General features: G+C 44.5%; 1 protein-coding gene across 2 annotated transcripts in view; it reads left to right on the top strand.

Moving 5' to 3' along the window:
- The window catches only part of LOC124502799 (A-kinase anchor protein 2), a 107,027-nt gene that overhangs the window by 85,721 nt on the left and 5,088 nt on the right, over nt 1–16,218 (top strand). Inside the window, exon 3 of one of the 2 annotated variants that reach the window (XM_047067452.1) lies at nt 6,328–6,506. The exons of the other annotated variant lie outside the window; for it this stretch is intronic. Within the exon in view, the coding sequence (XP_046923408.1) occupies nt 6,328–6,506 (179 nt within the window). The remainder of the gene's footprint in view (nt 1–6,327; nt 6,507–16,218) is intronic. 2 annotated transcript variants of the gene reach the window in all.

Raw genomic sequence — 16,218 nt, forward strand, 5'->3', positions numbered from 1 at the left:
TTCACGATAGTCTTCCCCACTCAAAGCTTTTAACTGCATCATGTCTGCAATGTCCTTTTGCCATGAAAGCAGCGTCTTTGCAGGTTTTAGGGATTAGGATGTTAAGCATCCTAGCGGAGGCTATTCTTCTTCCTGCCACAGGACTGTTCATCTTATATGGACTGAGGTTTTACCAGATGTCGTGCATGCACTTGTGTTTTCTTTCACACAGCTAATAACTGGTGAACCAGGATTTGAACCCCAGCAGTCTGGCTGCAGAATCTGTATTCTTAAACCCCTGTAATCTCTCTCTTTTCTTTTTTTTCTTAAAACATTTTGAGTATTTTCCCATGACCTTAATTATTCCTTTAAGTTGGAGAGACTAAAACATGATTTGTCATAACTAAATAATACTCCATTATCTGAATGAGCCAAAACTAATTTAACCATTTTCCTATAGTCAGATATCTTGGTTTCTTCCACATGTATAGTTCTTAAAAAAAGAATACAACGGTAGAAATTCTTATATGTAAGCTTTGTGCCTGTACTTAATTATTAACTGAACTTGTGGGAGCTGCTTAAGTTAACTAATATACGCTAGAGAACAGCATTTCACCAATTGTTTTCCTTGAGACATCAATAGGGATTCTATGAAATGAGGTTCTCTGGTTAAATAAATTTGAGAAATGTTTCATACTTACCCTTGAATAAGTGATTCACAATCACAATAGCACTAAAACCTTAGAGAAGTCCCCTGGTAAAGAAATCCATCTCATTTTATTTTTAAAGCTTTCTTTAACCTAGTGTTTATCAATGACTTTGTTAGCAGCAAATACTGTCTCACAAAGCAAAGCCAATAAGGCACACTTTTAGAAACAGCTTTGGAATCATTCCCCCCCTCCCCAAGTGAAGTTGCTTACCTTCAAGCACCTTTAAGAGCTTGTCAAGTCTCAAATTACTCTAGATGAGTACCCAATGAATATGAAAACCTAGTTCAAAAAGATATATGCACCCCTATGTTTATTGCACCATTATTTACAATAGCCAAATTATGGAAGCAATCCAAGTGTCCATCGACAGATGAATGGATACAGAAGATGTGGCATGCATATATGGATATATGTATTGTATATAAAATATATTATATATATACACAATGGAATATTACTCAGCCACAAAAAAGAATGAAATCTTGCCATTTGCACCAACATGGATGGATCTAGATGGTATAATGCTAAGTGAAATAAGTCCGAGAAAGACAAATACCATATGATCTCATTCATATGTGGAATTTAACAAAAAAATACAAATTAAAAAAAAAAACTTTTAAATATAGAGAAAAACTTGGGGCGCCTGGGTGGCTCAGTCGGTTAAGCGTCCAACTTCAGCTCAGGTCACGATTTCACGGTTCGTGGGTTTGAGCCCCACATTGGGCTCTGTGCTGACAGCTCAGAGCCTGTAGCCTGCTTTGGATTCTGTGTCTCCCTCTCTCTCCACCCCTTACCCACTCATACTCTCTGTCTCTGTCTCTCTCAAAAATGAATAAACATTTTTTAAAAATTTAAGTATAGGGACCAAACTAATAGTTACCAAAAGGGAAGTGGGTGAGGGATGAGTGAAACAGGTGAAGGGGATTAAGAGCACACTTCTCATGATGAGCACTGAGTAGTATATGGAATTATTGAATCACTATATTGTATGCCTGGAACTAATATAACACTGTATGCTAACTACACTGGAATTTTTAAAAATAAATTAAAAAAATAGTAACTAAAGATAAATAAAGTTACTCTAGATGAAATAATTTGAACAAAATCCTGTTTACGAAGGAAACCTCCACTGAGAATCCCTGCCTAGTTTTACATCAAATGTCATAGAACTTGTATGCTCGCTGCTCTGTAAATATCAGGTACCAGCCTTTGGCCAAGACGGACACAGATGTGCCCTGAGGTCTGCATGACACTTTCTGTTAATGTTGTTTCACAGGGACAGTGACTGGTATCCTTCAAGAGAGCTATTTTGTAGAGTATGCAGTCCAGATGAGGAGCTAGACAGCAGGATATTTGTCATTGAAAACAGAGGCCCCTTTTAGCTGTCATTAGCTCTATTCAGTCATTCACTGAATGGATAGACATACGAGAGCAAGCTTTGGCGGAGTAAGCCGGGATGGAACCCGGAGGTGCTGGGAAGTGCTGTGCGAGATGCGCACCAGTGAGCACCAAAGATAACCATCACTGTTCTGGAATTGTAATGGGGTACGTCCTCTGGGCCAAAGAATTTCAAGGGGCCTTACAGGGCCATGGGCAAGGGTGACATAGACTTCCCAGGCCTGTGGCAGAGACCATTTTGTATCACATTCATGTAATGATCCCAAGACCCAAACGATGGTATTGTCTGCAATGGCCACTACTGGGGGAAGAGTATTAGAAATCTCTTCACCATCCTCATTGAGAAGACTCTTGGCTGCAAACTTGGGCCTTCTGAAGAAGATGTTGAGTATGGAGCAGATCCATTTCTCCCTATTTGGCAATCTGTGTGATTCCAGGGGTTCTGTGCATGGTTTGAACCATACTGGGGGTGGGAGGGTTGGAAATCACAGTGCCCAGCAGAGAAGCCCAGCAAAGCTGATTTCCCCTAAGACCAACTAAACTGATTCCAGAAGTCCAGAGGTTCCTACCTGTTACACATGTGACCTCTAGTGGCCATAACCGGTAAAACTTGCTCCAAAGATGGGTGGTTTTGTGGGAATACTCACAGGAAAGTATCTTTTAATGTGCAATACTTGATTACTTTCTATATTAACCCTTCGCCCTCTTCACGATTCTCTTTCAGCGTACATACCACCATATAAGTTAGCCATAATCAACACGATTTGGTTTCCGGACAAGACCCAATTCTGATTGTTACTTTAGCTAACGTAACTTGGGCTGGCATTAACATCTGAGTCTTTGTGGTCTAAACCACTCACAGCTGTCATGGCATCGACCCTGACTACATCACAGGGTTCTGTAAGGATCAAATGACATGAAGCCTATCTAAATAAATAAAATTCCAGATAAATGTGCTTGCTATTACTGCAAAGCCATTGAGTCTGTGATTCTGTAGACCACAGTTGTTTTCTTTCATGGAGTTGGTGAAGACATTTAAACTCTTCCATCAAATCCTTTGTTGGGAATTTTGTCCCAATCCACAATCATGTAACAAGTGGCTGCTATGTAGATGTCATAATGTACTTACTGGTTCATTCAACAAACATGAGCTCCTACCTTATGCCAAATACCCCAGTGGGTACTGGGGTCCAGCAATGACCAGGAAAGACAAAGTCCTGTTCTAACAGAGTTTACACTGAGCTGAGTTAAAGGATTCATAATGGCTGAAATTGCCCCTATCCTTGGTTGAAATATAGTTTAACTGAGAAGAGAAGCTGAAAAACGCAGGTATGATACAAGCTGATATGTGAAAAGGCTTTCATAGAAATATAAACAAAGTGCCTTGAGGCAGGGATCCCACTGTGGCCCTGTGAAAGAGTGAAGTTAGAGCAGTGAGTATGGACTCTGCCTTCTGGAAGATTAATGCTGGAGGGGTGACTTCTGGGAAATTATTTGGAGACCCATGAGGTCACCTGGAAAATGATCAACCTGGCAATTTGGTGTCTGTTCCTGGTTCTGGAAGGGTTGCCAAAATTGTATGCAGAACATGCCCTTGAAATTGCTCGTTCTTACTTGGTAGACATATTGTGCTTTGAGATTCCAAATAAGAAGTAACCAGATTCACTGGATGCTCCCGGTTTTAAATATTAACTTTATGCACTATAAATATTAACTTAGTCCTTATACCAACTGCATGAGGTAGGTACCTCTAGCATCATACCCATATGCTGGTAGAGACCCTGAGGTAGAGAAACAGTAAGTAACCTGCCCAAGGTTATTTGGCTGCAAACAGTGGTGGATTCACCCCCAAGCAGCTGGCTCCAGAGCTGCATGCTCACCACTGTGCTGTATCATTTCTCAAGACTTCATCTCAGAGTCCATGGGAACTTTGAGAGACACACACAAAACATTCAGGGTAGTAACTGCCTGAGGTCTAGGATTGTTTCAAAATATTTCAGTATGAAAGAAAGGAAGGAGGGATGGATGGAGAAGCCATGGGGCTAATTATTTGGGGTGCCTGGGTGGCTTGGTCCGTTAAGTATCCAACTCTTGATTTCAGCTCAGGCATGATCTCACAGTTCATGAGTTCAAGCTCCATGCTATCAGCACAGAGCCTGCTTGGGATTCTCTCTCTCCCTCTCTCTCACCCCCTCTCCCGTTTAAAAAAAAAAAATCTTGCTATGATTTAATATAGTTGATAGATCTCTGGGCGTCATTATAGCATTGCCTGTTTCCATAATAACAAATATAATCCATTGCTAGTGAATTTGAGGATTTTGAAATATTTATTGTCTTACTGTCAACATCAAAAGACTTTTTATTAACAATCTGGGTAATTTAGGTCAAGGTAATGAGTTTCACTAAGTTATTGATGCCGATGGAGTGCCCTGTGTATTGAAAACTACTTGGCACCTAATTTGCCAAACGTCATGGCCATATGCCTTCTGTTTTAACCAATAAGGATCGATTTTCCTGCCAAAAGTATTTGATAGAATAGCAAAATGTCTGAGTGAGAAGGAACCTCAAAGACATCTTCTTCCAAAATTCTCATTTTATAGCTGGGAAAGTTGAAGCTTGGAGAACTTACATGATCAGCCCAAGATAAGAGTGGGAACATTAAATGTCTGCGTACAGTGAACACATAGCTAGTTAACGGCAGTGCGAGAATTAAAACCTGGGTTTCTTGAACTCTAGGGGGTGGGGAGGGTGTCCAACTCCCATCAAGACGAGCCGTGCCCAGAAAAGGTCTGTGGCAGCCCACGTGGAGACATGGTCTCCAGGCTTCACCTGTGACTGCAGCTCCGGCAGGCAGTTGCCAAGTTAGAAGTCTGGGGAGGAAGGTGAAGAAAGACGAGCCACCTTCTGCTTGGGAATGGAAGGGGTCAAATGGATCTTCATCCTCCCCTGGTGGTTTCCAAACTTTTAGATCCAAACTTTTAGGTTTTGTGTGTTTCCTCCACATCCCCTGTTCACACGCACCAGCTGTGTCTCCCACAAGGGGCATGGAAAAATCATGGCTGTTGCACCTGAAGATGCTTCTCAGTGGTGTAGTTGGGGCTCTGTGGCAATGAAATCCCCCTGTGATGGGCCAGAAGCGAGGGCCAGCCATTTCCCAAGAGGGAAGGATGCAGACGGTCTTAATAAAAGTATCTGGAGTCACCACCACCACACCATCCCAGTTGACCTGATCTCCTTATCCTGAGAAGTCTTATAGGGCACTTCAAAAGGTAAAATCTCACCTTTCCCATGTCTGGTGCACACCTTTCTACAACACTGAACCTGCCTTTGTCGGTGGCATTCCTTCCTTAAGGTCTAGAGGTCTCAAACCACATGCTTTCCAGGACCCCAGCAGGTAAGGTAAAGAATGAAGTTGGCCAGGGGTACCTGGGTGGCTCAGTTGGTTAAGTGTCCAACTCTCAGTTTCGGCTCAGGTCATGATTTCACAGCTTCGTGGGTTCAAGCCCCATGTCGGGCTCTGCACTGATAGTGTAGAGCCTGCTTGAGAATCTCTCTGTCTCTCTCTCTCTCTGTCTCTCTACCCCTCCCCTGCTCATGCTGTCTCTGTCTCTCTCAAAATAAATAAATAAAACTTAAACATTTTTTTAAAAAATGAAGCTGCCCAGTGTAAGACCGGGGTGACCTGGAAAGAACAAGCCTAGTTCTCACTCAAAGGTTTTACAGCGCTGTTTTGTCCATGCAGAAAGGCTCAGCAGGTCAGCTGCCCCATCGGCAGCTTCTGGTGCAGGGGAAGAACCTGGTGAGGTTCTTTTGCCTCATCTGGTACCTTCGCCAGCACCCTGGGACCTCAGCACGGCGTCCCTTTGGAAGAGCCTGTTTTCCTCAACTGCAAAAAGTGGGTTTCTGAGGCTTGAAGGCACTGCCCTCTCTGACGGTCGGATTCAGGAATCCGTGATGGAGCACATGTCCCCAAAACAACCGGAGCCAGTGTCTGACACGTATTTGCAAAGTGCCTGTGGGCCTCCTTGGTCTGACTGACTTTCAGCACTGGCGTCCTCGAGGCCTTTGTTGGATGGGCTTGTGACATTATCTTTATTAGTTTTCAGTCCCTGTGCTCAGGTGACCAGCACCGTTCCGGGACCACTCTGTCAGAGGTTGCTTTTTGCCAGTGTTCTCTTCTTTCTAGAAGCCGTCATGAGCAGACGAGCTTAGAAAGGGTGTTCTCTTCGTGTTGTTTCAGGGAAAATAGAGAAAGTCAAACCTCCTCCATCCCCCTCACCTGAAGGCCCCAGCTCGCAGCCTGACTTAGCCCCCGAAGAGGCTGCCGGATCCCAGCGGCCCAAGAATCTGATGCAGACCCTCATGGAAGACTATGAGACACACAAATCTAAAAGGCGTGAGAGAATGGATGATAGTAGTGTAAGTTTTTCCTCCTTTCCTCCTTCACTCGTCTGAGGGCGAACGGCAGCGTGGCGTTCGGTGTTCCAGGTCAGGCACGGGCGTGTGTGCACTGGTCTGGCCAGTATCCTGGTTCCAAAACCAGTTTTCAAATGTGTGGTTTAACGTGACTGGAGTCGGGTTTGGGTTTTTTGCCTTGTTTCTCAAAAAATGTTGATCACGCAAAGGGAACCGGAGCTGGAGCTCACGGGCACGCTGGTGGACGGGATGCTTGGTGCGTAGGGAAAACAAACAAACAAACACGTAAGGACAACACGGGGGGAAGGACACGAGCATCCTGAAATCATCCCCAGGCACCAGGGAGCTGATTGCTGCCATCGCTGGCCTGCCCCGTAGAGATTTTATCTGCCTGGAGAACTGGGGCTGTGCCCTTCCTTCCGTGTCTGCTCCGAGCGATCCCCATAAACGTTACACTGCGTTGGAAAGGCTGACTGTGTTTTGGGCTATTACCAAGCCTGTGCGTACAGTTTGGTAGGAAAGAGATATTTTAAATGACAGTTAGAAACCACAGGGCTACCCTGCTATCCTCAACCCTCAAGACGGTTGCACGTGACACTCACACGAACCCTGAAGGAAATCATCTGCTCCGTGGTTTCTTTCTCCAGTAAGAGATGTGAGGGCTGCTGCTCCCCGCAGCCCCCCCCAGCCAGGAGCCCCGGGACCAGCCTCAGGGGCCCATGCCCCCCTCCTGGGAGTCTGGTGGCCTTAGTCTCTCCACATTCCCATCCCCACCCAGTTTCACTTAGGTCGTAAGTAGCTTGACTCAGTTGAATGCACTACCCAGTTTACCTGGACAGTCCTGGTTTGTGCCTGTGGTCCTGGTGTAATTTTTAACAGCATCCCCTTTCACCTTTAAAAGTGCCCCAGTTTGGATGATAAATGATTGGGTCACCCTAACCTCGAATGCTACAGACTCGTAGCAGGATTTCCATGCTGACCTACTGCCTTTCATATCCTGGTTGACTAACTTAAAAGATTTCTGAAGTTGAAGCCAGATACTGAATGATGCTTTTAAGATATTTAGTGGCAAAGAAAGCAAACACATGTAGAGCAGCCTGATGGCTCACTGCGTCCCCAGGCTCTCCCTTGGGTTTGTACCTAAGCTGCCTGGAATTCTGATTCAGGTACTCTTGTTAGGCTGGAGCATTTGGGAGCCATTCCTCATTTGCACAGTGGGATGGAGCCTGGCCCTCAGTGGGTGCTACAGACACTTTTGTTGCTTGGGGTCCTTCCCCAAGCCCATAGGGCTTCAGCCCATCAAACCACCTTAACCAGTCCTTCTTTGCAGCCCTACTTAAAATGTGGAGTTTACCTTCAGGTATTTTCTGGAGCCTGTGCTTTTGACGCTTAGTGGTGTAAGTGGCTTCTTTTCTCCCAGTGAGTCCACACCATACGTCAGCAGCTCTGGCAGAAGTTAGCTGAGTGGACCCCTTGCATTCTGGCATGGAAGGGGAAGAACAAATGGAAACACTTTGCATGTGACCCATGCAAGTGTTTTCTGAGCACATTCTGCATATCTCTTGTGTGCGCCTTCTGTGTTGGAGGGCAGACATTAGAGGAAAATACTACCCAAAGAAGTGAAGAGCCCACTCCTACTCATTCCACAGGCAGAGGCTGGCAGCCGCCTTCATGCAAACTCAGGAGGCAACCAGATTGGCTTTCCCCTTTGCATGGAGGAAGCTACTTGGAATCAGCATTTTAATATACTGATTACCCTTCGCTTACGCAATAAAGTGGCAGCCTCCTGTCTCTATTTTTCTCAAGTAAATAAACATTCCAAATAAGGAAGAAAACCTACTAACTGATCAGGCTGTTAACATCCTCAGATCTTGAAGTCAAAGCCAAGTGTCTTGCACCGTTCTTGATATTACAAGAGAACCAAGTCCGTTGTTGTAAAAAATTCTTAGGAACAGAACAAAACCTATCCAATGCACTATATCCTCTTTTAAGAGACCTGAAACTTCAAGAACATATTCAGATTGCTTCTAAAGCAAATAGATGATCATCAGCCAAACTTCATTTTAGAGCCACATCTGACCTCACCTCGTAGACCTTTTCTACTGTATCTACTCAAGTCACTGGAGAATGTGTTGAAGTTTACCTGCAGGAATGAACAAACCATTTGTTTTCCTAGCCGATCTCTGGCCCCTTCTTTAACTGTCTCTTCTACTGGAAGGCTAATAACAGAGAGCAAATGGATTGCGTGATGTATGACTGTGTAACTGGCTTCCCTGTCCCAGAAGCTGGTAGTTCTGTTTTCCTGGTTCCATTCACCCACATTATTCTGAGGGGGAAACATGGCTTCTTAGATTGTCCACCCTCTAGGAGCCTCACCCAGCTCACCTGAGTCCAGTGTCACCTGACACATCCATCTGCCAGGATTCCTTCCAGTAAGTCACTTGGCAACACTATGAGTCCCTCACACATGATCAGGACCAAACCATGTGTTTGCCCATAGGAGGCAGTGAGTTCTTTCTGGTTGGCATGAAAACAATTTGACTCGCTTGCTAAGGAGAAGGAAGACCTAAAAAGCAAATGGGGCAATCGTGATGTAAGTATAGTGATACATTAGGCACAATGCTATTATTGAGTGTGAAGGACAGAAGAAAGAGAAGACAGAGAAGCCAAGGGAAGCCATGCCTGTAGTTTCATGAGTAGTTTTTGCCAACCCCCGAGAAAAACATCATGGCCATCAAAACAGATTCAGTCCCACCACCCCGGGAGCAGCAGTGGTTGCTGGAGTCCTGTCCCCAGGTCATTGCCAGCTGAAGTTTTCCCACTTTATAAAAAATCGTATGCAGGCCAAGAAGGAAACCTCTGGCTCGTGGACCCCCTGCCATGGGGATGGTGTGAGGGAAGGAAGCTGTAACATCCAGTAGCCTTTTTCATGTCCCTGAGCTGTCCCCCTCTTCTGCTGGAAACAAGGTGACGGTCAAAGAACGATAGAAGATGGGAAATTAAATCATGACTCTTGGAATATCTACCCACACGTCACTGCATCAGGAATATTAAGTCATCTGTGGATGTTCTGCTCATTTCACAGTTGGTGAAAAAGTCGATAACAAAGGAACGGGAGAAAGCCCCTTTTCTTGAAAAGTTCTCCCCGAATGGCCATCACTAACTCAGACCTTGAGCAGGTGCCAACCCGCCAGTGTCCTTGTTCTGTGTGACGTGGTCACTAATGAATGTCTCTGTGCTGAAGGCTTCAGCCAGGCCCCACTGACAAATGGACCCCTCACCTAATTTGGGGGTAAGGAGGTTGCTACCCCACCCCTACCCCCTACCCCTGGCTGTTTACCAGCCTTTACAGGGCCTTTGTAAGAATGTTTAGAATGGCGCCATTTTTCATCTGCCAGGATGCACCTGCCATGCTGTGAGGGGAGTGGGGGCACTGAACTTCAACCCCGCCCCCCACCCCCTCAGCCTGGTGCTTTTGTGCAGTGTGCGCACTGCACATCCAGATGCAGCAGTCCTGTTCTTACTGTGGGTTTCTCTTATCTGGAAGTGTTTTCTTATATGGAAATGTGCCCTTATCTGGGCCCGATGCCATCTCTGGTCAGTCATGTAACACATGATGGACTGATGAATCATAGTTTCCTAGAGGGTTCCTTGATGCCTTGCAAAGGAAAGATATGTAGGCAAAACTGTTTTTCTGGCCAGCTATTCTCCCAACCTGACCTGAGCTGAGCCTCAGAAAACCATGGGTTCTTGAGTCAGTGATGCTCTTGAACAGGTTGGTGGGTTTGCTTTCTCTTTCTCAGTTAATGCTGGTCTGCATCCCAATCACAGTCTCCTGGGGCATTCAGCCCCAGCCCCACTTCTAGCATAGGATCTACTCTTGGTCGGTTTTCTACTGTCTCTCTTACACCAAAAATAGATACTGAGAAGTATTTCAGCCATCCCTGCCTGTCTTGAAATAAGAAAAGACCTCACTTATTCTCCTGGGGTAAGTCAAAGCTGGGGGCTAAGCAGTTACTGCTTTCCTGAGAATTCCTCGCACACGTTTCCCACCGACCCAAGACACCCCATGGCCCACTCTCACTGAGTGGATGAGGGAAGCGCACTCAGGGCCCCACACCCCAGGTCCACAGGAAGCCCAGATTACAGTCAAGAGTGTTTCGTGCTGCCCAGATTTCTCCTAGCTGCTCACGAAAGAGGAGGTACAAAAAGAGGAGGAAAGCTCCAAGATCATCAGCCCCCAGTCATCAGCCCAATCAGTACAGACGTGTAATTTTCAAGCAGCTAGTGATCACAGACATATGATCCCACCTAGCCATCCTATGGTTGCCAACGCCAAAGCCCAGGAAATGCCTCCAGTGTCCTAAGCTGTGTAAATGTGAGGTCATCACCTCAATTCCAGCAGAGGCTGGCCAAAGCTGGTTCTTCTATGTGATCTCCCATAGCTGGCCCATTTTTTTTCTGAGCTTTTCTTGTGGAGGCTTTTAGTCTCCTACGGGTACTAAAGGGTCACTTCAGTTGCTACATGATCACCCCACTCTCAGGAACTTATCCAGACCCCCAGGATAGTGATGAGGGGGGCTGTGGGCCTTCTCCAGGCAGTGCCGTTCACAACTCACCTACAGAGATTCTGCCTCTACGAACCTTGGATCCAAATCAACTCCTGCCTGTGGTTAGTGTCTTTTTTGTGGGGGACAATGGGCTACAGGACCGCTGTGGGGCTCAAAGGAACTACGGGAAGAGAAAAGGCTATTTGGCTACGGATTCCAGCAAATCCAAAACGGTCATCAAAGACCTTGTTGGTGGGCAGCTGGTTGCATACTGGGGCGGGGAAGAATCTTGTTAATTCAAAGCACAGAAAACAGAAGCGACAAATCTTGAATTAACAAAGTATGGCTTATCTGATATTTTTATTAATGAATAACAGGGTATCTCCTCGCTCCAAAAGATACAGATTTTTCAATAAACTAATATCAGATGAAGCGAGTCTGGCGTGGGTGTATAATGGCCTCCCGGTGTCACTTCCCTGCTCGTCTGCCCCCAGCGTGGTGCTGATTCCCAGCTGGGGGGTGTTGTGTGAGCGTGTCTCTGCTGTGTACTAACCCTGCTCTTTTCCCTCTCTGCCAGTACACCTCTAAGTTACTGTCTTGCAAGGTGACTTCCGAGGTACTTTTCCACTTGTTTGTCTTGGTGTTCCTGCATGCCTGACCCAAGTGCATGCTCTTGTGGTTGGCCATTTCCTGACATGTTAAAGGAGAAGGGCAAGAAAGCAGCTCGTCTCCATATTTCTTTCTTCCAGCCTTTGTGGAACTGGGGACTGCCTGGAAATGTTGGGGTGTATGCAACAGTGCTACCCGCTGCTGTGGTTTGCTGTGCTGTGAGGGGTGGGGCTGGAGAAGACCTCGCCATGCTCACGGATCTGGAGGGTGTTTGCACTCGAGGGCACGGACGTTAGTTTCTCCAGGCACTGATAGCAAATATACTCGGGTCTGGTTAGAAAACAAGGCCGCTCAAGCGGACCGAGCTGTTGATTCTGACCAGTCCTTTGGTTGCCATCGCACAAATCCAGAGAGTTCGGCTCCATAGCCTCAGGACAAGTTACTCCAACACCGAACTATCCCAGTGTCCACTTCCCTCCCTGCCCCGATCTTGAAACCTGTTTTTGTTTGTTTTAGAAGCTCCTGTCAGTATTGAATTTCCCTGAACCTCCTCCTTTCTGTACAGTTTCCTTTTACACAGATTTCACAAATACCTGTGCTGTGAAAAGTCACAGTGTTTCCTTTTCATCTATTTGTAAATATTTTTCCTTTTTTAATGGGAAAACACTGTGTTTTCCTATTTTTTTTCTTTAGCATTTGACTATTTTTAAAAGAATTATTTTAAATCTACAGCACTGTGGGGAGACTCATTCACTCATTGGCTCGATTAACAATCTAGTGAGGACCTAGCAGGCACCAGGCACTTTTCTAGGTTCCAAAAACAGAACAGTCGACAAAACCAAGTCCCTGATGTCACGGAGTTGGCATTCAAGTGTTCCATTAAGAACAGATAATAAAACGATAAAGTCCACCTTTCCAGCTTTGATCATTCTTATCATTTCGTAGTATTTGCTTAATATTTTAAAAATAAACTAATATGGCAAATACCATTCAGGCCCTCTTGTTACTTCTCCCAGTCCCCACTTCTCTCTCTCCTGTGGGGTAACTTCTCTTGAGTTGGGGTTCATCATTTCTATGCATGTTTTTACATTTATATTTCATATGTTTCTATACATGAATAACATCCTATGGTTTTGCATGCCTTAAAACTTTCTAAAAATGACATACTATAGCATCCTCCACTCCTTTATTCTGTCTACATTGTTTTTTTTAATAGGTTTATTTATTTATTTTGAGAGAGAGAGTGAGAGAGAGAGACAGAGCATGAGTGGAGAGGGACAGAGAGAGAGAGAGAGGGAGAGAGAGAGAGAGAGAGAGAGAGAGAATCCCAAGCAGGCTCCATGCTGTCAGCACAGAGCCTGATGCGGGGCTCAGTCTCATGAACTGTGAGAATCATGACCTGAGCCAAAATCAAGAGTCACATGCTTAGCTGACTGAGCGACCCAGGCGCCCCTGTCTACCTTGTTTTTAGATGTGTCCACGTTGTTACTGGGGGCTCTACTTTATTCATTATAATTGCTGTATAGGATCCCTTTGAATGACTGTAGCACTATTTATTCATCCTCCTATTTCCTATGGAAATGTTGGTTGGTTCTCTCTCTCTCTTGATTGGTTCACTTTTTTTCTTTTTTTTTTTTTTCTTTTTTTTTGCCATTACAAACAACGCTTCAGTGAATGTTATTGTACATGTCGCTTTGCACAACTTACAGAAGAGTTTCTATCTATACGTCTAGGAGCGGAAGAACTAGTCATATAAGGACAACACATCCTCACACTCATTACATATTGCAAATTATTCTTCAGAATGGCTGTGCTAACTTATAGCACAATATATTTTTAAAACCTCCCTATTTTGCAAAATCTTTAGAACCAGAGATGGGAGCTGATGATGATCAGTAATTTTCTTTCATAAGATATAAAATGAATATTGAGAATATCATTATGCTTCTCATCTTGGCAATGGCAGTGGAAGAATTCGGCCCTAGGCCCCTATCCCCTCTGAGTTAGCACCATTAAGAATAACAAAAATCCAATCGAATATATTCAAGGAAGGTAAAACTGGTGCCAGTCTATCTTCAGCTGAAGAGAAATTTAGGAAGACAAAATGTTCACGTAAATAGGGTGATTGACATTACTTAACCCCTCTGCCTTTTGTTACATCCCCCCCCAAATACAATTGTCTCTGTTGATGTCTAGGCAAAGTTCAGCAATTTTCTGGAATCCCCGCAAGCACTAGAGAGGGAAAATTCATATTAGAGGGTGGTTCAAAGACAACTGATTTTTTTCCCTCCCAACAGGTCTAAATCTGAATTTGCAAAATCAATAAAGCCTTAAATCAGGTTTTTCTATTATTATTTTTAAACTTTTTTTGTTTTCCCCTCTCCATTCCTCCAGAGTATAATTGCTCTTTCTGTTGCTTCTTCCAACAAACTATTTTACTATTTTGAAAAGAATTATTTCAAGTCTACAGAACTGTAGGGAGAGTCACTCACTCATTCACTCAGTTAACAATCTACTGAGGACCTACTACGCGCATAGGCACTGAGCCGCGGGGCAGCGTGGTGGCCTAGGGCATCAGCTCCACACCCAGGATTCTGGGTGCCCATCTGAGCTTCTCCTCCACCTTAACATTGGTCAACTTAACCTCCCTTTGCTTCAGTTTCTTCCTATGTGAAGTGCGATTAACAATAGTAATAATAGTAATAGTGTGAATCCCGTAGGACAGTCAAGATCAAAACAGTAAGTGGTGCACAAGGACATGTGATGTGTTACTAGAGCCCTGAGGCAAGTGCTTTTTTTTTTTTTTCTGCCAGAAAAGAAAGGAATGGGCTTTAGGAAATAAAGTTCATATGCAATAACTCAAGTGTCAGAGCTCTAGATTTGCTCTAGAGAAACGCGCGCGCACACACACACACACACACACACACACACAGACTACAGTACTGTACTCTGAATTAATTATGGAACAAATGCTCATTTAGATGAGCTATGGCCTAACCCTAAAGGGCTTGGCCTTTGAACCTTCAAAAGGCCATCGTAGAGTGGCCCCTGAGCCAGTCCTGGATCAGAAACCTTGTGCACCTGAAGACAATTTGATCGTAAGGTTGCTGGCTGTTTTTATCATGACCCGTTTATTTTCCTGTCTTTGCCATTATGAGAGGCTCTAGATGTCCTCAGAAATTCAGTATCGTGTTAAGCAGCATACAAATTAGGGGAATGAATTAAGAAAAGAGCCTTCGTTATTGGCGTAAGTGAATTCTTTGGGCTGCAGCAAGCAGATATTCAAATCCAAGCTGTGCTGAATATTTCCATAATTGAAAGATTTCCCTGCCCATAATGCTTTCTGGTGGCTAAGCTCCGTGAGGGCAGAGGCCATTCTATCCTCAACATAAAGCACTGCACCTGACACTTGGTAGGAAGCCAGTAAGTATCTGTAAGATGGATGGAGAGACAGATTGTAACATGGGTTCCTGAAGAACAAAGGAGACTGAATTTATTTAAGATCATTGAGAATTAAAATAGAGCATAAATAACAAGACAAGGGACCATTCTTTTCAGAGCCATGATTGATTTTTAGCTTTTCTGGAAGCTTTTCAGTTTGTATCTACAACCAGCCAAGTGAACAGATGAGCATCTTACACAATGTAGAGTTCCTTATAAAATGATAAAATTTTATAAAATTTAAATTATAAATTATAAAAATGCCTTGTGTTGGAACGCCACTTCATAGCTTACAAAGCCCCTTCACATAATGACAGAACTAATGATTGTTTGAAAACTATGCACCAGGATCTACACTAAGTGCTGTGCATACATTGCCCCATTTATTCCTCAGGCCAACTCTGAACTGTAGTTTTTATAATTCCCATTTCACACATCAGAGAACTGAGGCACAAGGTAAGTGACTTTTCTAAGGTCACTAGGGTTTAAATCTAGACTTGCTTGGACTCCAGAGTCAGCACTGCCTCCGGAGAAAGCCTGGGAAAGGCGGCAGGTGCTGTTTCTATCTTGCAGATAAAGAGATGCCATGAACGACACCAACGTGTTCCAGACAGGACTGGAAAGAAAGGACTTCCAGTTCCAGTCCAGTGCTGTTTCTCAGTACCATGTTACCACGCACTGACCTTCTAGAAGAATCCTCTATTTACCTACACCAGATTTGGAAGCATTCTTTGCTCCTCCTACTGGTTTCTTATTCTTAGATATGGAATAAGTGACCATGGTATGCTTACACAAGACACTTTGTGACATGGCTTATGTGCTTAACAATGACCATTCATTTAGGAGACATGGCTAGTGCATCCTACATGTTAAGTCCAGCTGTCCCTGCTGGGGGCACTGGGGACAGCTTCCCTGAGGAAAGCACACTGAAGCTCTGGGAAGTGCATCCATTTGTCAGATGTGCAAAGAAGCAGGTTGAGATGGACCCCCAGACCGTTACTCTACCCAGGATTTGCTTGTGCCTCGGTTCCCACCACTGCCTGTCACCTGCATCTCCTTGCTTCTCTAGAGTTGCCAGCAACTCTGTCCCTTGCCAAAATGATTATTCTTAGAAT

This window comes from Lynx rufus, unplaced genomic scaffold, assembly GCF_022079265.1.
Source record: "Lynx rufus isolate CCGP_SWC_20201006 ecotype Redwood Valley unplaced genomic scaffold, mLynRuf1.p SCAF_10, whole genome shotgun sequence".
Lineage (NCBI taxonomy): Eukaryota > Metazoa > Chordata > Mammalia > Carnivora > Felidae > Lynx > Lynx rufus.